Source organism: Chaetodon trifascialis, chromosome 13 (assembly GCF_039877785.1).
Source record: "Chaetodon trifascialis isolate fChaTrf1 chromosome 13, fChaTrf1.hap1, whole genome shotgun sequence".
In the NCBI taxonomy this organism is placed as follows: Eukaryota; Metazoa; Chordata; class Actinopteri; order Chaetodontiformes; family Chaetodontidae; genus Chaetodon; species Chaetodon trifascialis.
The window spans coordinates 11,806,023-11,829,465 of record NC_092068.1 but is presented as its reverse complement, the minus strand read 5'-3'; the positions used below and the strand labels follow the sequence as shown (position 1 = coordinate 11,829,465).

At 41.9% G+C, this 23,443-nt stretch overlaps 1 protein-coding gene across 1 annotated transcript; it reads left to right on the top strand.

The window, feature by feature from the left end:
- The first annotated feature begins 13,342 nt into the window (after positions 1-13,342).
- On the top strand, positions 13,343-22,351 carry LOC139341081 (lutropin-choriogonadotropic hormone receptor-like). The gene is made up of 11 exons (XM_070977396.1): positions 13,343-13,521; positions 13,848-13,919; positions 15,925-15,999; positions 16,259-16,333; positions 17,762-17,836; positions 18,130-18,207; positions 18,387-18,455; positions 18,879-18,953; positions 20,609-20,797; positions 20,970-21,023; positions 21,202-22,351. The coding sequence occupies exons 1-11, from the start codon at positions 13,352-13,354 to the stop codon at positions 22,349-22,351; spliced, it is 2,082 nt and encodes a 693-aa protein (XP_070833497.1). The 5' UTR covers positions 13,343-13,351.
- The last annotated feature ends 1,092 nt before the right edge of the window (positions 22,352-23,443 follow it).

Genomic DNA, 23,443 nt, shown 5'->3' with positions numbered 1-23,443 from the left:
TGTGACCTAGTGAACTTGTAGTTATTTATAAGGTGTGGCCACTGCTAGTAATGTAAGAAAAACTACAGGATCCAGTTGTAAACTGGAAGCAAAACAATTGGCATGCCCCATGCACTTGTTTGGTCTTACCTGCTCGCTAGCTGTAAAAGAGTAGGCTATCGGTTTCTGTGGGTGTCAAGCGCGAAACGCCAAAATGGATGTGAACAAGATTCTGAATGCCAGATGGGTCGACTGACAAGACCAAAGTTATCTGTGTGTATTGCCGGTGTGAACTGAATTATCACCGTAGCACATCCAGTCTGAAATACCACTTGATGGCTAAACCCACGGCGAATGCGAATTCTCCGCCGCCTCCTTGTCAAAACCAGGCGACAATGGATGGCTTTCGACAGCAGAGGCATATGGATGCTATTATGTTCAAAGGAAACTTAAGAAAGGAAAGTTTAAGCCATGGTTTAACTGCACTATAGCCTGAGTCCTAGTTTATCGATAATAGCAATAATGTGCACTTAATTTTTATTGACAGTGTTAAATTGTGTGTGATTTGATTCATTCAAATGTGAATGACTGCTCAAAGTGAGAATGTTAGTGTGAAATATAACACTACACGTTGTTGTTTTCAATAAAAAAACATTCACACAAAGCAAGCCTATCCACTTTTCCATGTTGATAACAGTCTTAGACATTTAGAATAGATGAAAATGTGCAATTAATTTGCGATTAATCATGAGTTAACTATGACATTCATGCGATTAACAAGTATTGGTTATATGCCATGTGGCACCTGTGTCATGGTTTGGGGTTTTAATTTAGTTCTTTCCTGTTTTATGTTGAAGAGTTTCTCCTCATGTGTCGTGTTTCATTTTACTTCATGCCTTTGTCTCTTTCCCACCCTTGTGATTGTGGATTAGTTTCACCTGGCTCTTTCAATTGTCTGGATTCAGCATTTGTTGTTAAAGCTTGCTTTGTATTCTACAACCTGCCTCCCAAAACTACCAAAACTACTGACCAATTGTGGTCAGTCCGAGACATTTGCTTCTCACCAGAGGATCTGCAGGGGGTCAGATGCACCTTTGATTATTTTTCCTTTTGTTTGAACAATGACTATCAATGCTAAGCCCCGGTTTTGAAAGCACCAGCCATGGCTGAACTGTTATCCAGGACTGATAATCTTAGAAAAACCATGCTGTCCATTCTGAATTCCTCCAGTGGCTCCCATGCTGGGTTTAACATGGACCCTGTTAGCCCCCTGTCTGCCCCAATTACTCAGCCTGTTAGCATCCAGCAGCATAGCCATCCTGTTTCCATCCTTTTTCCATCCTGTTTCCATCCTGTTTCCATCCTGTTCGGTCCACCAGCCTCCCTGGCCATCAGCTCACCTAGATCTATCCGTGCTGGTTTCATACCTATCCCACCCGTACCAGCAGTTACCCTTCAGTCTGCTTTGCGACCAACTAACCTGTTTCGCCATCAACACCTCCTCCTCTTGTGCAGCAGCAATTCACTGAGCCAGTGCTGCAGCCATCTCCTGATCACGTTGAACAGCAGCAACCTCCTGTTACTGCTGGGCTGCAGCAGTCTACTGTGGTGATGTTTCATCAGCCTCCTGTTTTCCTGGCTGCACCAGTTCCCCAGACCAACTACCCTATTCTCAGCCTTTACCTCAGATATCCTGCTGCTGATCTCTAGTGCCACACTCCAGCCAATAGACTCTGGACCTGATCTACAGCCCAAGACTGGCCTCCACTGGGGTCACGCCTACATTGCTGGCCTCCTGCTCGACCTCAGGAGGGGTTCCACCTTTGTCCCCAGCCACTAGCCTAACCTCCTGAGGGTTTCCGCCTTCATCGCCAGCCTCCAGCCTGACTTCCAGAGGGCCTCCATGTTCATCACCAGTCTACTGCGCAGCCCTCCAAGAGGTCCTCCCCTTACTACTAGTCTCACCCATCTGCTCAGTGTCCTCCTCTGGTGCGATCCCAACCTCCTGGTCATCCTCCTGCTTCCTGGTCACCCTAGAGATATGCTTTGACCTTTGTTGTCTGCTCCCAGGCTGCCCACCTGATATCTCTCGCTCCATCCCTGTCCAACCCCCAGGCCCCTGAGTACCCCGGCTTGATCGCTTGTGTTCAGATTTCATTCATTCATCCTACATCACTTTTGCTAGAAGGCCAAACGACCCCACTCACAGCTATTAGATGTCGTCAGATTTGTTTCACGCAGGTTAACAGCAAGCTAAGAAAACAAATATTTCAACTAAAATACATGTCAAGACTATTCCAACTGTTGATACTGGCAGGACATAATCATTTGGAACTTGCAAATAAGTGCAAGACAAAACAAAAAAGGAAGTTATACTCCAATCATGTACATCTGTGCTCTTGTTTTTTTCACTTTAACAACCACCAAATCCTGCACTGATGAGGTATGTTCCTGTTGCATACTTTTCAGGGAGCCATAAGAAGCATTACCATTTACACAAAAGATATGTGGTCACATGAGTCCCAGAGTGATGGGTTCACAATGTGACTTGGTGGTCGTTTACACTTGTATTTAGTGCTGTCCACTTGTGACCAGATCACCCAAGAAACATGTAAATGCCACATGATAACACAGAAATTATTCATTAAATGATCAGTGTGCAGTTTTGGGGCTTAAAGGTCCTTGTATTCAGGAGCTATTTGTTTAGTATTTATTCATTAGCAGTTAATGGTTGTTATTTATTCCTTGGTAACTCAAGATTTTGTGTATATCATGAAGTGTTTCCCTTATTTCCAGAAAAACTACATGTTCTTAAAGCCTCTGCAATGCATGTCCATGGTCCACCCACACAGGTGTTTCCATTCATCATGCCGGATAAGACTCAGGACTGTGTGGTCATGGATGGCCCGCTGTTGATTCACATCCCTCTCACTCTTCTAGTTGTAGCTGTTAAAATAAGACATCTTTACTCTTTATCCTCATAATTGTTTCAGTGTATTTTTGGGCGGAGTTGGATGATTTTATGACGTTCACCGAAATATGACAAGAAGGGAGAGGAGAGACATGCAACAAAAGCCAGACTCCATCTGTGGATGTTGCAGTTCATGGTCAGCACCTTGACTTCACAGTGCCCCTGTCTTCATTATTCTTATTACATGGAGTCTGGTGACATGAGTGTGATGTAGCTCCACCCAACTTGAACCTGCAGGTCTAATCAGCCCCATTCATTGAAAACACCTGTGAGGGTGTGCAGACTCTTTGATGCTAATTGTCAAAGCTAATCCTCTCAACAGCCCCCCTGGTTTCTTACTGGTGGAAAATCATCATTTAAAATATTCAGAGAAATACTTTTGCTCAATATTTTTCCATCTTTAAAGTGCACGAAATGCACATTTTCACAGAAACACGTGACTTTTTTTCTTAAGCTCTCTACAGCATTTTAGCAATGAATGCACAAGTGAAAACTGTACATAACTGCTGAGACTGGTCAGTTTACAGAGTGGAGGGCATGGCCTCTTTAGCAAACCACTTCATCATAGCACCACAGTGTGGCTGATAGGGTCATAAATCTTGAATAATGAGGCTGCTATTGTCTTATTGTGCCAAATGTCAGGTCTCTATCATGGACCATCTTAGGAATGTAGAAGAGGACTAATCAAGAGACAAGTCCCCCATGAATAATAATTACATTCAAATATAAGTGTGAAAAAAAACAAACGTCAAAAAATGTCTAATGACGGAAGCTGTTGTGAGACAGTAAGATATTGATACCTGGAAACGCACTAAATTCCCCTGATAATATTCAACTTGTCATTAAATGCTAACAGTTTAACCAGAAATATTTTACATATTGTTATACAACTAATTGCATCGTTAGGATGCATGGTATATAACAAAGCGCATAAAATCAGGAATGCAAATGTCTTAATTCAGCCCCACAAAGAAATCTTCCTGAACACAACGAAGGTGCTTCAGCTAAACAAACAGTAATTAACCTTTAGCTCAAACCAACTAACTGATCACTCCACTGTGTGCTTTGTCCAAAATGTGATTCTGTGGCTAAATGTTTTCCCAGGGATTATTGTATCTCATATTATTATTCACATCTCATTAAAATTGTAGCCTTTCAAATTTTCAATTTTTAATTAGCATATTTGGTCGCCACCAGGAGTCCCAGCTGCTTCTGTATCTTGATGGGCAACACCAGCTGTCCTCCAAAAGCTGCACATGATGCTGTCTTATACACAGAGACAGAAGGTGCTGTAGATTCCTGCTTTATGGGATATTTGGGTTTAAATAGCCCCCAAATTATTTATATAGTGGGCAAAGATAGCTCTCTGAGAAGCGATGAATGGAAGTATAAGTCTCATCATCTTTTGGCAGAAATCCTTCCTTATTGCATGTTTGACAAATACAAATACAAAGCAGACTGCAATGCAAATGGTTAAAGAAAAGTATTCTTTTTCTGTTAATAAATCCAAGGTGCTAATGTCCAAGACCAGACTCGCCTGTGGCACTCAGACCGTGCCTGGCAGGCACAGAGAGTGCCGTCGTCACGTCCTGCAGAAAATGAATGTTTTTCAGTTGACTACACCTTCTTCTTCTGGATAAACGTCACAGCATCCTAAGGAAAAGGTGTGTGAAGATGTGTTTATCAACACAAATATGCCAGGGGCCGGGCCTTAGTCCAAGTCTCCCACTCTCTGACACACAGTCACACATAGACACACATACACAGTGACTGACACGCTCAGCCAACGCCACCGCTGCTGCTGCAGTCCAGCTGGCACTAAAAGGGCCACTTTGATGTTGGTAGAGGCCAAAAAAACCTACTGGAATTGCATGAAGGGTAGAACTTGTGAGCATTTCTGCCTGTTGTAAACATATTTTAGCTACTGAGCTGGAGATAATGTTGAGACGTTTAGAACAAAAATATTTAAATGGTGGCAAAGTCTCCTCAGACCTTTTTATTTCTCTTTGTAGGAGTGTGCTTGTCGTTTGGACCGCCACTCAGTACAGAACAGTCTGCATATTACTGACTGAATAGCACTCAGATAAAAATCAAATGTTGAGGACGTTTGGAGTGTGAGCATTTAGAGAAAATCGTTCCACATTCATACTTTACATCTTTAAATGAGCAAAAAACACCAGACTTTCAGTAAAACAAAGCGTCCATCAAGCATTTTGTGCTTAGTCGTTGTAGCTCCAAAATCCTCTCTCTCTCTCTCTCTCTCACACACGCACACACACACACACACACACACACACACACACACACACACACACACACACACACACACACACACACACACACACACACACACACACACACACACACACACACACACACACACACACACACACACACAGACCAAACCAGATCTGAAAAACAAGATTTCTACATCTGCAGCTCTCTGGATGCTATCATTTGAGCTCGCTAGCTTCCACAGAGGCTGTAACCAGGCCCATGTCCCATTTTCACAACACTGATTATTCTTTAGCTGGGGATCAGAATGAATCAGTGATCAAAGACCAGCTGGCTTTACACAGTTGGAATCCCGAGCTCAATACCCAGATATGAAAGAGGAGCGCTCTCTGACACCTGTTGATCAAACTGAAGAACTACAGCCAATTCTAACAAGAGCCACTGATACTGTAAGTGCATCAACGTGGCAGAAAAGATGATAGCATGTCAGTTTGAGGGTTGTGAAGGCAACTTTTTTTGGGGGGCCATGCAGTGATGAAGAACCCTGCTCACACTTTGCTGTAACTTCCCAGTGGACGAGATCCACGTCCAGCCTGGTAGCGAAAGGGTTAACTCTCTTAATGCGGTAACTCGTGCATTTCAGATGTCCAAGGACCAGTGAATTCCTGCCCTGATAAGCTGTCAGGAGCATTGCCCTGTGTACAAATCGTGGATATGTATATGTGTGTGTGTGTGTGTGTGTGTGTGTGTGGACCTGGGGATTGAGAGAGAGCGGACAGCTTCAAGGTTACATGCCATTAAAAAAAAGACTGCATAAATTCCGCCTAATAATTCACAATAATGACTCCCATGTTTATTGGTTGCTTGTTTATCCCACATTCATTAACATGCCATCCTCATGGTGCTCATTTTGCAAAATGTCTTATGAGTGGGAGTGAGGCAGAATGATTAGAGGGCATATGGAAATGATTAGAACCTGCTGAAATGGAAGTATCCCAGATCCCCGACACTCACATACAAACCCCTGATGAACAGTGAGGATTAAGTAGTAGATTAGTAAGTAAAAGTGTTCTGTGTAAGTGTACTGTGTGTGTGTGTGTGTGTGTGTGTGTGTGTGTGTGTGTGTGTGTGTGTGTGTGTGTGTGTGTGTGTGTGTGTGTGTGTGTGTGTTTCGCCATCTCTGCTTCATCATATTGAACTCTCTTGGCTCTCTTTCACTCTCCTTGGCCGTCACTTCCTTATTCGTGATATGAGACTCCTGCGGTGCCCTTGAGTGTAGAGCCTTGATTTTTGAAGTTGAAAAAAGAAAAAGAAAAATCATTCCGGTCGTCTTTGCGCCTCCTCAAAACTAAACTACAGGAGGTACAGAAGGAAATAATCAGAAATGACAACATTAGCTCAGGAAAGGAGTGTTATTCGGGGTGGAAAGAAGACAAAAGGTGCAGCAAGTCCCAAAATAATTTGCCTGCAATAGTCTGTCAGAATGCTCTTTTAATTCGAATCTGTCAGTCTTTCATTTCAAAAAAGGAGATTCACATTTCAGTGCTATAGTTGGACTATAGTTTTGTCTTAATTTTAGATTGTGTGGCAGGAACAGCTTCCCCAGCCGGATTGATCCGGGGGGCATTGTGACGGCATGGTCAGCATCTGAAATGCCCAATTAGTGTGACCAGCATGAAATGTCATGGACTCCCATTCTTCTGATGAGCAGATCAATCAAACTAAAGTACACACACATTCACAAAAGAAGATACAGATTATGTAACCACGTGTCTGGATCCTGTTGACCTGAAGCTAATGACCAATAGAAAAAAAGCTGACTCGTGGTTTCAACCAGACTTCAGTTAAACACATTTCAGATTACAAAGTATTTTTGAAGTATGGGATCGCCAGCACGTCCTCCACAGTGAGCAGTGAGCAGTTAGTTAGTGTAGATTTAATTATTAGCTTGTCCTTTTGACTTTGAGTCGTGCTTTTCTAAACCTCTAATCAACTCATTTTGATAAAAATTATCACATCAAAGTATTGACTATTAATAGCCAAATCTTAGAATCTAAGAAAAAACAAGGATTCTGCTGAGAGATCTAATCCTCCACTAATAAACACACGACATAATAAAGCTATTGCAAATCAACAAAAAGCTCAGCCCAAAAAAGGAGTTTGGGATGGTGGAGCGTTGGCACGAGCGTATCAGCAGAGTAACAGCAATAAATGTCAGGTTACAATGGCCACGCTGTGCACCTGCGTGAATATGATTGGATGATAAGAGCCACACAGCTGTGTGCGAGTGAGCCCAGCCTGAGCTAAAGATGGGCTTCATTTTGGTTTAATTTAGATTGGCAGAATTTACAGAAAAATGAAAAGAGTTTGCTTCGGGCCTTGAAATGCAATGTCATGCAGTATTTGTTTAACCTGGCAAAGAGTGGACTGCAGGGTGTTTGAAACACCTCTATTCAGCTTTAAAGAGGTAACCATTCAGTTTGACAGTGATGGAAAGAAGTCGATCTTCACCGCTGAGCTGCAGCTACAGCGAGGAATAAAACAAACGGACTCTCAGAACATACTCAGTGCCCCTGTTTCCAATTACCTCAAATGCCACACTGATGTGTGTTCAGTCTTGAACTCGCTCCCTGAAAATGTCACTTTATGTGGAAATAGCAAGCAAACAGCGTTTGACACCAATTGCCGCTTCCACCACTTTCAGTAATGACTGCAGGCCAGTTCTGACTCAGCCCTGATGCGTTTCACTGACGTTTGTGCTCCTTTTGTGTACTTCCACGATGTGATGTGTTGTTTCATGTTGGCTGTATTTCTCAGTTTGTGTTGTTTATATTGTGTTCTGTTGTTTCGTGCTAGATTGTGTTGAGCCGTTTTATGTTGTGTGGTGTCATACCGTGTCATGTCATTTTGTGCTTGGCTGTACTGCACTCATCGCACTCTCTTTGTGTGCTCTGATAACCGGCAGGATGCTGACAGGTCAACAGCCTCCCACCTAGAGGTAAGAAGCACCTTGTGCCTAAAAAAGCATCCTCTAACAACATACAGTGACAAAGTAGGTGAAGGTGACAGCGTGGGGTGCGATCACACCTACAGTCTGTTATGCCACGTCCACACAGGTCTGAATGACATTGTTCTCATCTGCACCTGTGGTATGCTAAAAAAAAAAAAAAAAGAACCAAACCACATCTTATGTAAAGTGATTGCATGTTAAAGGTTGACATCCTCACCAGCATTTTCAGATTTTTCGCTGTATGCTTTCCAAAAAAGCACAAAAGCAATGGCCAGGCCAAAACTGGAAAAAAAAAAAGCTTTAAAGCTTATCTGCAGAAATGTGGACATGGCCTTAGAGTAAAACTCTCTGATCCCGCTCGGTGTAAACACAACCTGACCTCAGTGCTGGCCAGGTGAACTGTAGTGTGTCTTGTTAGGACTGAGAATGTGATCTGAGCCAGCTAGAGGAAACTTCACCAAAACGAGCAGCAGCTCCGGAAGACAGACTTCTACTTATACGTTACTTACATAACAGGGGTGGGGGCCGAGGGGTGGCGTGCGATTCCAAAATGACCACCCACAGAGGCAAAACGACTGCAAAGAGACGTCAAACGGCCACAAAGACACACAAAATCACATCAAAGAGATGCCACACAACCACAGGCGATGCAGTCTTGTTTATTTCACTGAATAATGAATAAACAGTGTGACTATTAATACACTGCATATCCGAGAACCTGGGCTTTAAATGTGAGTCTTAATTACTGACCCCCCCCCTTCAAAAAACTGCCCCGTCTGCCCCCACAAACACACACACACACACACACACACACACACACACACACACACACACACACACACACACACACACACACACACACACAATAAACTGCAATTTAACAGAGTATTATCCAAAGAGAAGTTTCGGCATTAGCTGCTCCAGCCATGCCGTTAAATCCAATAAAGCAGGCAAAGGGCTGTCTACTAAAGGACAGCTAAAGCCTGAAAAGCAGCATTTATCTAACAATCGACTCAGTGCAGCAATTAGAAAAGGTGTAACCACTTACTTTTCGCATTCTGTCAAGCAATTATAAAATTTTAATGTGACGGTAACTCTAATTTTGAAAATGTGTCCATAAGCTTTTACTTGAGAGTGTCTCCCCGCTGTGCGTGACCTTCTAGGTGTGATTTGACGCACAGCATGGTGGCTAGCATGAAGACGTGGGCTTATTCATAGAGGTCCACTTGGATAAATTAGTCTCTCTCGCTCTCTCTGGCTGTCAGTGTGTTTTTTTTCTTCCACAGGGTTAAACATAGTGGAACTTGACACTGTGCTCGGCTGAGAAGCTGGCAGGGAATGCCAGAGTCTTGGGCAGTAACCTCTCCAGGGAATTGAGCGTGTGTGTGTGTGTGTGTGTGTGTGTGTGTGTGTGTGTGTGTGTGTGTGTGTGTGTGTGTGTGTGTGTGTGTGTGTGTGTGTGTGTGTGTGTGTGTGTCTGCTGCTCTGTTGACACAGGTCACCGTGGCAGGGTTGAGAAGTGGGATGAGAAAGCCATAAACGGGGTCAGGGTCACTGACAGCAGAGAGGTTCAGCTAAGGATGGTGGTGACATGAAGACAAACTGGTGGAAATAGGACATGGGCTTGTTGTCGTGTCATCTCTTGTGATGTAAGGTGTTGTAAAAGCGAATGTGGTTTTACAACAAAGAGGCTGTGTTTAATTTGTATTAAACCACCCTCCCTCCCGCTCTCCTTCTCCCAGGTTGACAGGCCACAGTATGAAAAGGGTTTTCCAGTGGAACAACAAACACAGGCATCCAGCACAGGCTTCATCCTCATCCATGGACAGAGTTAAAAGGGGCTGTGGCGCCTGTGATACGCAGCACACTTGGTCATACCATTAGTTTCCACAGATCCACTGCTGCCTGATTTCAACAGAACAACCTACAATTAACCCTGATGGATTAAACTCACCAGGTAGACCCTTTGTTCGAGATGTGTCGTCCAGCTTTCAGTTCCACTTTTATGTCCCATCTAGCTACAAACCACCTTGCTGCACCGCTGCCTCTGCAGGTTGGGTTGAGCTGCATCATGCCACTAAAGTATGCTTTATTTTTGAAAGTCCCAGTTCTGCATGTTTCTCCCTGTGTGAAATTATATTTAGATTTGTATGAGTCAACATAAAGACACATTTTGCTGCAGAGGAGGCCATGACGTACGTAAAAATGCAGCTGCAGCTTGGGCAGTAGTCTATTTTGATGAGAGGTGTTTTGTCTTTTCTCTAATACTAGAGCAGAGTTCATTTGAAACAGACCTGCAGGCCAAGCAGCACCACCAAACCATTCAGCCCGTTCCGAGAACAGGCCGAATGGTTTGGTGGTGCAGCTTTCTCAAGAACCGCTCTTACAAAATAACTTACAAAAGACCCCCAAAGCACCGGATAGCTACTGCTTACTCACTGTGTACTTCTACTTCAGAGGAAAACATTGTACTGTACCACATTTATCTGACAGAGAAACGTCACTGGTGTTAGATTTAACTCCCAAATTCTAACAATTAAAATATGTTGCACACTATTCATCAAACTATCAGGCATCATATTAGAATTGAAAGGTCCACCTTGACAGACATTAAGTGAATTAAAGTACACTGTGGTGATAATGCTTCTCTTTCAGAATTAATGGTTTTACTATCAACAGATGATAGCTAAAAAAAAAAATAAAAAAGTTTTGAGTACTTCCTCCACCAGTGCCAATACCAACATTCCCAGTTACAGAAAGGATGCAAAGCAAAGACAAAGCTTGCCTGAGGCCCCCAGATCTCTAAATCCACAGTCAGAAACACTGGTGACATACGCTTAGCGGAGGTAGCATGGATTTAATTAGCAGAAGTATTTTGCCAGTGGTTATGTTAGCTTTCTATTTCATATGTGGGTCACCCTCTAGGAGCCGTAATACTTACAGTACTCAGTAGTACTTTCATCAGTGTGGCACAGGGTCAGTCACCACTGTGTTGACTCATTGGGCAATAGCAGCTTAACAGTCATTTGAAATTAAATCGGCAGCAGCTGTATCAGGGTGGCCTTGACCCCCCTGGCCCCCCCTTGGCAGCACCTAAATTACTAAGCACATATATCACACTAACCTCTGCAATGACTGGAGCCGCTTCTCTTTGGCGAGGCATTCGATGTCAGATGGTCATGAGCATGATGATGATGATGATGATGAAGATGATGATGATGATGATGCTTGAAGCTGGTCTTAAGCAGAACTGAGTCTCAGTCTCATTTTCAGCAGGAGGTTGTTGCTTCACAGCTCAGTGATTTTGTTGGTACATCAGCTGGTTCCACATTAAACAGATAAAATGTTCAGTTCCTTTTGTTTCCTTTTCATGTCCTGAAACTTCTCACCAAATGTCTGAAGGAGTTTTTTTCACACTCAGCAGCAGCATGTTCAGATCATAGCAGCTCTTGTTCTTGCAGAGTAGGAAAATGCACTGTTACCTCTTTCCACTTGCACTTTAATTTCACTTCAAATGATGTCACATGTGAAAGCAGAGAGCTGTCTGGAGCTGGAGGTTCAGCTCTGAGCGTCCTGGTCATGTCCACCATGAACACTGTCTCTGTCAGAATGTGGTCTTGTGAAAGCTGCTCGTTGGGCCTCCAAACTCCACTGAAGAGCACTGACTTTTATATATGTATATTTTTATATATCATGTGTCCATTTCTTTTGGAAAATGCGCCACGCTGAACTTATCTACTTACGTTTTGTTGACAGGCGCCATGACGGTGCATTGACGTGAAAGAAGCCATAATGTTTGTTGCGTTCAGGAAGACTCGGTAAAACGTCAGATAGTTTCTAAGAAAACACATCCAATTAATGTTATGTCTCAACATTTTGCCACTTGACAATTCCATTAATGACCAACATTTCCTCATTATGTTCATTAAAAAAAACACAGGGTGTGTATGCATAGACTGGTGTGAACTGACCCCTTTAGCAGTGACAGTGTTAATTAAAAATACTTGTGGTATTTGCCAGCCAATCAGTGCACCAGCTGCATAATTATTATTTGCTGTGTACATTGATGATATTGATTGGTGGTAAATGGGATACTCCTGTGCAAGTTTAAGGGTGGGTCTGGAACACACAGAACAATGGATGTTATGTAATCTTTGCTATCGGCCACAAAACACTGGCGTGCCATATAGGTAATGGCTAAACATTTCCGTAATGTGTTTATCAGTGTGACAACTGATTAACAAAGTTAAAAATATATATTTGCGATCCAATTTTAAAGATTCATGTCTTCAGTAGGATGTGCACCACGGACAGAGGTGGAAACTCACAGGTGAGCTAACACAGTGCTGGTGTTGGTCTTTTCATGGAATATGCTGACAATGAGACAGATATAATAACGTCAGCCTATATGGTTTTACATATGATACAGTGGAAAGGGGGCTGCCATCAAACAGCTGCATAATAAAACTTTGTGCTTCCCAGTCTTCCCCATCGTCGTCTCCCCATACATTCTCTCTTAGCTTCCCTTTTACTGTATGTGTTGCATAATACATCTATTTTTGGCAGCCTGTAATATAGGACATAAGAATGATTTATGATCTATAATAATTTGGGAATTAATTGTTGCTATGAAGCAAAATATCAATGTAAAATGGTGGCGCAACAGTTAATGGATTGGTTAATGGATCAGTTAATGGATTGCTTGACAGTATATCAAAATGCATCATGTTATACTCACTATATATGCCCCAACTGTAAACGAAAATTGATTGACATTATAACACACAAATGTGAATGACAGCATGATTCACCACATCACTTTTAACACCAGTATTTGACAGAGCTTTTATGGTCTCCACCCACTAAACGTCACATCTCTGCAGCTCAGCTGTCAAAGAGAATCCCTCCTGTGTTCACTTTGTTGGGACTTCAGGACAGGCAGCATTGTCGCATTTACGACCGTACCTGAAGGCAGCAGTCGATCATGAAAGTCACAGAGAGCGCAGGTGGAAAAAAAATAACCTGGCATGTTAGATTTTCACTGTAGTTTTCTTTTCTTTTTTTTTTATCTTTTTTATCTTCAACTTTGAGGAGGTCCTTCTTAAGGTCCTTTTTTATTTATTTTTCATCCCGTAGTGAGTGGCCCGGTGTCACACATGGCTCCGCGGGCGGTCTTGCTCCTGGTCGCGCTGTCCGGTGTCCTGAATGTGCGCTCCTGCTGGGCTTTTACCTGTCCGACCATCTGCCGCTGCAGCGCCGACACTTTCCAATGCAGCAGAGACACTCAGCTGGCCTCCCGGGCAAGAACAACATCCGTGCCTCGACTGTAAGTAACCCAGCTCATTCGCTCCAGTATTGACAGTGGTCCGGTCTAGAATATAGGAGACTGCTTTAGTTACACACCAGTGTCCTTGTGGTGCGTTTGTGGGAGACTAGTGCCTGGCTTCTCACTAACTTTCTCTCATTCATGTTTTGTGTTTTTATATATGCATTTCCCTTGCTGTCATCCCAGGGTTCCTATAACGACTTTGATGAAACTTATTATTATCTTCTTTTATTATTTAGCTTAAGTATAAATGTATGAATGTATGAATGTATTAAGTATTAAGTATGAATGTGGAGTTAACAGCTTTGCTTGAATGAATCTTACAGAAGGCTAACTCATCTGCCCTTGAAAGAAGTCCCGACTCATGCCTTCAAGGATCTCACCAACATTACAATAATGTAAGGTCCTTGTTTTTTTCTTACATGTTCTTGTTGGGTAAAGATATTCACTGCAGGTGAATTAATGTCACATGACAGCTGGGTTTCACGACTGTGGATTGATTTATTGGATGGAACATACAGTCAAAGGAGATTGCTGAATCCCATGAATTATGATGACAATAAGTAGGACTCTAACCTTATTAACACAGCTAATTGTATGTTGCCAGTCTTGAAATGTGACAGAATCTCAACATGAAACTTCACCTGAAACACATTTGATTGACCCTATATAAGCATTTACACTAATATTATGAGTAATACAGGCCGATCATGTGCTTTGGGTGCTTAACATGTCAAATACATTTAAAATATTCTTTCCCTTTAGCGCCAAATAATGATTGTCTGCCAAGCATTCGCAGTATGCCCACTTTGAACTAGAAAACAAAACTAAATGCAGTATATGAAGTGTTGAACTGGGCATGTTATCCAAGTACATGGAGCATATTGTCACAACACTGATCTTATGTCCTTTAAAAAGACTTATCAAATTGTAGTGACTTGTGTTAAACTGTTAGAAACATAATATCTATTACATGTGAGTGCTATTTTCTTCTTATAGCAGTATACTTTATTCTATAATAGGAGCCTTTATGTGTCTATCAGTGTAGATGTGAGTGTTAAAGAAGTGAATCCATTAAGAATCAACAAAAAGGTGAACGTGTCCATGAATCAGGAGGAAATTGATTGTTAAAAATCTATTTAAAGAGGAAAAGCTCAGAAATGTCACCACATAAATATAAGCAGCTGTTCCTTGACTCAAATGGCTGTCTGGATAACAAATTTCAGAAAAATCCAATTACGACTGAGTGATATATCTCACTATAAAAACCATACAAGAGAAAACAAAACCTCTTTTCATCTTAATTGCTGATTATGTCTCATCTTTATCGTGTTTACAGCCACTAAACACTCAGTCCTAAAGCTACAACATTAGCCTGAATTGTTTCACTGAATGGGTTTCACCATTTAATTAATATATCACTAGCAGTTTGATGAGCGGATAATGTTTGTTAGCCTGTGGTTAAATCATCCTCAAATTGAAAGTGTTGAGTGTGTTTGACTTTGCTTTCTCTGCTCCTCAGGGACAAGTCTTATCAGTCTCAGATACTTACAGTACTTACATGTGAAAGGTTCATTATGTTCCAATTTTGTCTCTATCTCAAAACAGTTTTGAGTGATAAATTCTGTTCAGTTTTGAATGAGGTTGCAGGCCCGAGGCTGCCATCCTTCATCTTTTCCGCTGTGGCACCTTAGCCAATAAGACCTGTGTCAAGGTAGGATGACACAAGGAGCTGTGTGTGTCACTGATGACGCAAACTGGAAATCAGGGCACAGCTTCATCTAGATGATGAAGTGAAAGAGCCGCACAGATGGAGTCATTTAATGGTTCCTTTGTTTGAAATGGAATGAGAGTGATGTTAATCTAAGAGAAGTGTGGGCTGATTACAGCAGAGCGGCAGTCTTAAAACCATGAGTGCACAACAAGAAGATGAGGAGCGGCTCCGAAGAGGAAGTCAGCCATGCCTCCATCAGAAAACAAAAGTGTTCAAGGACAAGTCAAGAAGTCTTGTTGACTTTGTTTGTCTCTGAAGGTCTTTGTTTAGTCCTCCTTTTCAAACATCTTCACTTAGTCTTCTTGGCCCAGATGCATCGATGATGTATGTTTGGAGCTTTTCCAAACACGAGGTGAAGCATGTGAGTCGTGCCCTAGAAGTACGCATTGGAGGTGGTGGTATTTTAATATTTTCCCTCATGGATTGTATCCTTATATCAGTCAACTCTGTCCTATTTCTAAAAGAAGTGCATGAAAAAGGAAGGAAGGAGAGAAATCCATAACTTGTGTCAGCTCTTAATATTTGTTTCACTAAAATTCCATATTCCTTCCTCGACGTTTCAAGAGTAATCTGTTTACCAGCTCTTGTTAATCTGTTGACTGATGTGGAGCCATTTCTTTGCACCATAGCGAGATTTCCCAGAGCGACTGCATCAGACAGATACACAGGCATGCCTTCCTTTCCCTCCACAGCCTGGCTCAAATGTAAGTGACACTTTTACCTTCCGCCGCACGTCAAATTCAAACTGCACGATGAAAGCAATTATTCATTTGAACAGCTGGGATGTGTTTTGCATTTCGTTTAAGTTTGACAGGATTATCCTCTCAATTACAAAGCAGCATGTTTAATCCTTGACTTTCAGAGCAGCTGATGTGTGAATGGGCTTTGCTGTGTTTGTTTGTTGACAGCCACTGACAGCAATACTGTAATTACTGATACATTTCCTCATTCTTATTCTTGCAGTTCTGTGCAGAATATCAACAGTCTGAGGGTTATTGAAAAAGGGGCCTTCACAGACCTGCCCAAGCTGGAATATTTGTAAGTCACCCTGTTTACCTTCATCAGTATTCACATGTTTAACCAGCAGGTGGGCCAATCTTTATGATGTCGTTCTGTGCAGCAAAGCACTGGTCAAACTCACATGACATTATTTTAAAGTTAGTGGATGTCATAAAAATTCCAAATATGCCAATCATTCGAGGTCCCCAGCGGATGAATCCTAATGATTTTACTCCAGTGTGAAGGTGACATCTTGGTTTTGGTTTTTAGTGAAACGTCTCAACATCTGTTGGATGGATGACCGTCAAATTTGCTACACACATACATGCTCTCCTCAAGATGAACTGTCGTCATTTAGCACTGTCATCATTTAGCACTGTCATCAAATCAAAATGCTCATTTGTCCAATACTTTATGACCAAACACCTGAAAGGAAATGAAATGAAATTCCCATCAGCCTTAGCTGTACTTTGTGTTTGGTGCTAATTAGCAAATGCTAGCATGTAAACATGCTAATCTAAGATACCTATTGAGCATCAGCGTGTTAGCTCAGAGAGACTACTGTGTCTAAATACAGTATAAGGAAGCATGACTGTACACTCTGTCTTGTTATTGTGTTATTGTTGGTGTTTTTCCATTGAGTTGTGTGTATTTGTATAAAGGTCCATCGAGTGAGGAGCACAAACTAACAGGCTATAAATGGCGTGGTATGTGCCATTTGTCCATGCTATGTACTTGTCCCTTTGAAGATAAACATCAATTAAATAGAGGGGAAGAGCTGGAAAAAGGCAATACAGTGTAACACAGTGTTGAATAAGGTCGTGTACCAACAGGGGAAATAAAAGGGGGAAACTGGATGTGAAGGAGTGAAAGGAGCAACAAAGGTCATCTTGAGTTTGGCTTGAGACTTCAAATATTTCATCAAAAAACCTGCAATATAAGCAGGGTCATGGAGTTTGAAACATGAGAGCGTTTAAAGGACAGGGAGAGTCGAGTGAAGAAAGTTGCATTATGGGAATTGTAGGTGTTTGAAACTTGACCCATGTTAGGACTGCTTGAATATTGACTTTTTTCAGTTTTTCTGAAGCTGCACAGATCACGTGTCCTTATGGACTATTATTAGTACGTCCCTATTTTACAGTCATTTTATTGTGGCACCTTCCTGCTGTCACTTACAAATCACTGTTAGATTCGTGTCTTGAAACGTTTGCTAAGTGGAATTTGAGACTGCCGATCTGCTCTGATGATGTCTGATGTTCCATTGAAAAGATGTCAGTCTGAAGATATTTTTACTCAGCATTCATCATTTCATGTCAAACGTGAAGAAACAAATTGAAGGTCACAAGCAGCAAAGGTTCCTGAACTTTCTCTTACCAACAAAATCTGCAACTTTTGTATTTTTTGGGCCCTTTGAAGCTTTATTCTCATCAGCTTTTAATTATCTGTCTTTGATGCTCATCTTCGCAGGAGCATCTCGAACACAGGGGTGATGCACTTCCCAGACTTCACAACCATCTCTTCCTTGGCGCCAAATATTATCCTGTAAGTAACGAAATTTAAAAATAGTGTGTTTCAAAACAGGATTAGCGTCTTTTAGCATGTCGCACAACTGCATGTTCTTCAAGGTTTAACTCCAAGTTGTTTATTCTCAGCCGAGCTTTACTTTTATCTATCAATGTCACAATGCCACCGACCCTGCTGCAAATCCTCCAACTGGGTCACAGTTCTTCAAACGCTCTCTTTTTTTTTTTTTTTTTTGCATGAATATACATAATTTTGTCTAACTGATAATTTAGCCAAGCAGCCCGAGTGAATGTTATCTCCTGTGTGTACAGAGAAATGGCAGATAACATGAGGATCGACATCATTCCTGCCAATTCTTTCCAGGGTATCACAGAGGAGTATGTTGACATGTGAGTACAGAAGCCAAATTCTTTTTGTTGCCACATTATCGGAGCTGGAGCAACAATTTGTTAAGAATTTGTTTTGATGTGTCTCAGTATCCTTATGTAATTGGATGTTCAGTTCTCTGACCTTGGTGATAGGTGCTTCTGACAGCAAACTAAAATTTATAACATTGTGTCCTTGACAGGAACCTGGTTAGAAACAGCTTCAGAGAAATCAGATCTCATGCATTTAATGGAACCAAGCTCAACACACTGTAAGCATTTTGATTATCAAGTTTCTTTTTTGCCCACACTAAGCAAACAACAACAACATAAGAGGCCGATACAGTATGTTTTACAGGTTTAAGGCTTTTGTTTTTCTAGTCATGAAAACTGAGTGTACCAGTAAACAAATGTTATGTAAGACTAAACAAAGATTGGATGCCCCGCTGTTTTCTTGCTCTGCCCCGTACTGCTGGATGTTGATGGGGAGGAGATACGTGCAGACACCCTGCAGTCTAAAAATAAAGCTCATCTTCCTCAGTGTCAAGTTGAGAAGACAGCAAGTAGATGAGAAATGGTTTGGGGCATTGTCGGCATTAAAATGTCATCTTAAATTGTCTTTCATGTTGCATGTCAACTACAGTTTGGACTGGAGGTCACTTGTGTTCCAGTTGTTTTTTTTATGTCTTTTGCAGAATTTTGAGAGACAACAGGTATCTCAGCGCCATTCAAGAAGATGCCTTTGAAGGAGCCACAGGTCCAGTTTTTCTGTAAGTGATCAGCAGTGGAAGAAGTATTCAGATCTTTTATTTAAAGCTGCGATAATCAATATTTTCATATTAATGATGGATCACATGAGTACTTCTTTCTGAAAGAGGTTGCTCGTATTGACGTATCATTGATCATTTATCACCCACCTCTCCAGCTGCCTTCAGTTCTGCAGACCTTGTTTTGCTTTTATGGTCAAAATTGTATTCAAAGTATCATTTTCAGCTCAGTGGAAAAGATAAAAATGAACAGCTGACAAAGTTAGCAACAAGAATGGAGCATTTAGCAGCTAAAGAGCCACTCCTTTTATCTCAGGAGTTAGTTGAGAGCAAAAGAGCTAAAAGTCAAGTCAATTAAATGGATTTACATTCACCATGTGACCAGAAACACAGCTACAAATGAATGCTAACATTGCATATCTGCAGGATGTGTTAGCCATGTCAACCTTAACGCTCATCATATGACAATGCTGTGCTTACAGCTTGTTTCTGCTAATCATGCAGAATAGCCCCTTTCAGAATGCTCTATTACTAATTTTGCTATTGTAGTTCATCTTCGCTAATTTAAAGTAGTTTATATAAAAAAAATACATATGTACGACTGTCAAATCTTCATCTGCAAAGTCACTAATAATATATTTGTCAGATGAGTTTAGGGGAGTAAAAAGTACAACTTCCCTAGACGTATAAATACCCTACTCAAAAAAATTACTTGTGCCTGAAAATTGCACTTGAGTAAACGTGCTTAGTTACTTACCACCACTGTTGACAATGAAGGACAGTCATGCGTTCTCTATCTCCTGTTTAAATCAACAGCATTAAGGCCACCATATTTGAATTGGGTCAGTGAAGCAAGATTAATATTCATAACTATGTTTATCATTTTATTGTATAAACATTAGGGCGGTGACAGCCTGTCTGTGTAAACAACCAACAAGGCAGGCAGGAGTGCTGAATACTGATTAGTGAGCAAATAGTCCAGTCTGCAAGGTCTCTGATTGCAAGCAACCCTGTGTTGTAGATATGAAATTTCCTCTCATCCTGGTTATGAATTAGTCTCTGTGGTATTCACTGACACGTAGGAAATACCAAAGGTCTTCCTTTTGCTTGTGTGGGGTCCAGTGTGGTACTTCTGGCTATTTATAGATTTGATGAATGTCAGGTTCCAAGTAATCCAATCAAATGAGGGAGCAGAGTCGATCCTGATTGTTAGTTTGCTTTGGATAAAGTGTGTTCAGCTCTTAGTAAAATATCAGTAACTGCAATCTGTATTCTATGATGAAGAATTTTTGATGCGAACGAGCTTCTATTTAGGAAATCAGCATGATTCACTCATTGGTTTGATGAATATGAAACAACCGTAAATGAGGGCTTGGTCTCATCACTAGAACACCTGTGGGAGATTCAGCAGGTTTACCTGAAACAGCATTTCTTCTCACCATCAACAAAACACCGAGTGCTTTTTCTTGTGGGAAAGACTGACTTTGTAACTGTCCAGCTGAATGCAAATTGGATGTGAAATCCCAAACGAGATAGACCTTACCTGTCCTTGTGGCTTATGGCAGTCCACTGCATTATTAAAACACTGTGTGTATTGGTAGTTATTTCACTAATCTTCACTCAAATGCATGTCTGCGTTCTCTGCTTGTGTGATTCAGGGATGTTTCCTCCACAGCTCTGAGTTCCCTGCCCCCTAAAGGGTTGAAGCAGGTGAGGTTTCTGAAAGCCGGATCTGCCTTCGCGCTGAAGACCCTCCCTCCTCTGGAGAGCCTGGCTGAGCTGCTGGAGGCTGAGCTCACATACCCCAGCCACTGCTGTGCCTTCCACACATGGCATCGGAAACAAAGGTAGCCGACAACTGCTGCCAGAGATGTAACAAATCCATTCACATCTGCATAAAGAACAAAAGCTCTATCCAGTGAATACAGATTATCTGAGGTTTGGTAATTAGCAGCTGGGTTTATTGACATGTTGTGTGGCGGCCTAACATTTTCCCTTTGTTTTTTCTTTTATTTAAAGAGAAAGTGCCTTAAAGAACTTCACTAAGTTATGTGATCTCAGCAAAACTGACATGTAAGTTACTTCACTGCCGGGACTGTACAAAAATTACTTGGGTAATTTTTAAAAATAAATACATAATCCCGTTTTCAGACTCCCCTCACCTACAATTTTCCTCATGTCCCTTGCACAGTTTTCCTGACCAATTACTGTAGGATTTGTATGGTAATCTTAATATATGTGTATTCTTCAGAGAGCCCACAGCAGATGGCATGAGTCTTATTGATGACATCAACTTCCAGTATCCAGACTTGGAGTTTGATTGTCTCAACAACCCTTTTGTCAAGTGCACGCCAAAGCCAGATGCTTTTAACCCCTGTGAGGACCTGCTGGGCTTCCCCTTCCTGCGCTGTCTCACCTGGATCATCACTGTTTTCGCTGTGGCTGGTAACCTGGCTGTTCTGGTTGTTCTGCTAATCAGCCACCATAAGCTAACCATCTCCAGGTTTCTCATGTGTAACCTGGCCGTCGCCGACCTGTGCATGGGGCTCTACCTAATGCTCATTGCCTTCATGGACTACCTCTCCCGTCGGGAGTACTACAACCATGCCACGGACTGGCAGACAGGGCCCGGATGTGGCATCGCAGGGTTTTTGACAGTGTTTGCCAGCGAGCTGTCAGTATATACACTGACTGTGATCAGCCTTGAACGTTGGCACACCATCACCAATGCAATGCATGTCAACAAGAGGCTGCGGATGCACCATGTGGCAGCCATCATGGGGGCAGGCTGGGGCCTCTCTCTGCTGATTGCCCTGCTCCCTCTTGTGGGAGTCAGCAGTTACAGCAAAGTGAGCATCTGTCTGCCCATGGACATCGACACACTGGGCTCTCAGGTTTACGTGGTGGCTGTGCTCATTCTCAATGTTGTCGCCTTCCTGGTGGTCTGCTATTGTTACATATGCATATATGTGAGTGTTCACAACCCAGAGCACTCCACCCGTCACGGAGACACCAAGATTGCCAAGCGCATGGCTGTGCTCATTTTCACCGATTTTGTGTGCATGGCGCCAATCTCCTTTTTCGCCATCTCTGCAGCCCTACGTATGCCCCTCATAACCGTGTCTCACTCAAAGATCCTGCTCATCCTTTTTTATCCCATCAACTCCCTCTGCAACCCCTTCTTGTACACGCTCTTCACACGGGCTTTCAGGAAGGACGTGTGCCGGCTGCTGAGTCGCTGCGGCCACTGCCGTGCCAATGCCGACTTCCACAGATCACAGACCCTGGCTTCGCACCTCAACTCTGCCCGAAAAAAGTCCACCAGAAAACCTCACTCACTTAGCTTCTATGCCTATCACATTAAGATGAAGGGTTGCTTTCTAAGCAAGGGAACCGCATGACCATCAACACAGAGATTTTTATAATGAACTCTAAGGCAGCGTCTGCCATCTTACTAAAAATGGACCATTTCTTCAGAATTTAGGTCAGAATGAGGAGGTTGTCAGTCTTCTACATGACAGGTGTCAGATCAGATTTGATCCAGGTTAGTCTACAAAGTGAGAATTTCATCAGTCAGGACCAAGAGACCTCAAAGTGAAGACAACAGGTGCTGCAGCCTCCATTTCTGCACAGGTAATGTGGTACAAAGCAGCAGATTGGTGGAGCGGGGAACAAATGAAACAGGCCAGGTTATTTACAAAGCTCTCCTAAACTATCAGTGGTCATTTATGTTATTTAGATCCAGATATATGAAACAGTGCTGGTGTAAGATACAAGAAGGGACATTTATTTCTATTCAAGATCAATACGTAGAATTTATTATTCTGTCCTTATAAAAATTGACACTTTGAGTTTGAATAAAATGATGTAAATGGGCTCAAATGGAGGTCTTTATTTTAGCTCATCATAGCTGGGTTTTAGTGCCATCTATTGGGTTGTTGTACTGAGGAGACATCTGGACAGGGAGACACAGAAACTGCAAACATGCCAGAGCAGTCTCAGAGACTTCAGTTAAAGCTGGGACCTGGTCTACGAGAGCCATTACTGCTGTTCACAATGCCCATTTTGACAATAAAAACATTTTAGGAAATTAAAAGTGTCAGTTACCATCTTTTTTTTCTAGTTTGTTTCCACATTTAACATTTAACAGCTGTCAACTGTGGGTTTAGAATCGTGTCCACAGTTTAATTTCTAAACTTAGTTTCAGAGAACATACTTGAGATTGGTTCTATTTTTCAAAATTATCCAGTAATTTGCAAGAAAACAAACATAAGAATGAATGAATTTCATATCCTTTTAATAATCTTCCATCCCCTTAGACTGAATGTGCAACCTCTTGCAGAGGTCCTGACCCCCCGAATGGGAGCCTAACTTTGGCTTCTTCTGTATATATATTTTAGCTGTTTTAATTTCAATCCAAAACACAGCTGAAAATGAATTGATTTTAGCATCCATGCTGGTATTTGTAAATTAATTTTGTCATCAGCCTGTGA

Coding starts and splice junctions, on each gene's coding strand:
- LOC139341081 (XM_070977396.1), top strand. CDS start 13,352: ATGGCTCCGCGGGCGGTCTTGCTCCTGGTCGCGCTGTCCGGTGTCCTG. Junction 16,334..17,761: donor CTGCCCAAGCTGGAATATTT/GTAAGTCACCCT, acceptor TCATCTTCGCAG/GAGCATCTCGAACACAGGGG. Junction 17,837..18,129: donor TTGGCGCCAAATATTATCCT/GTAAGTAACGAA, acceptor CTGTGTGTACAG/AGAAATGGCAGATAACATGA.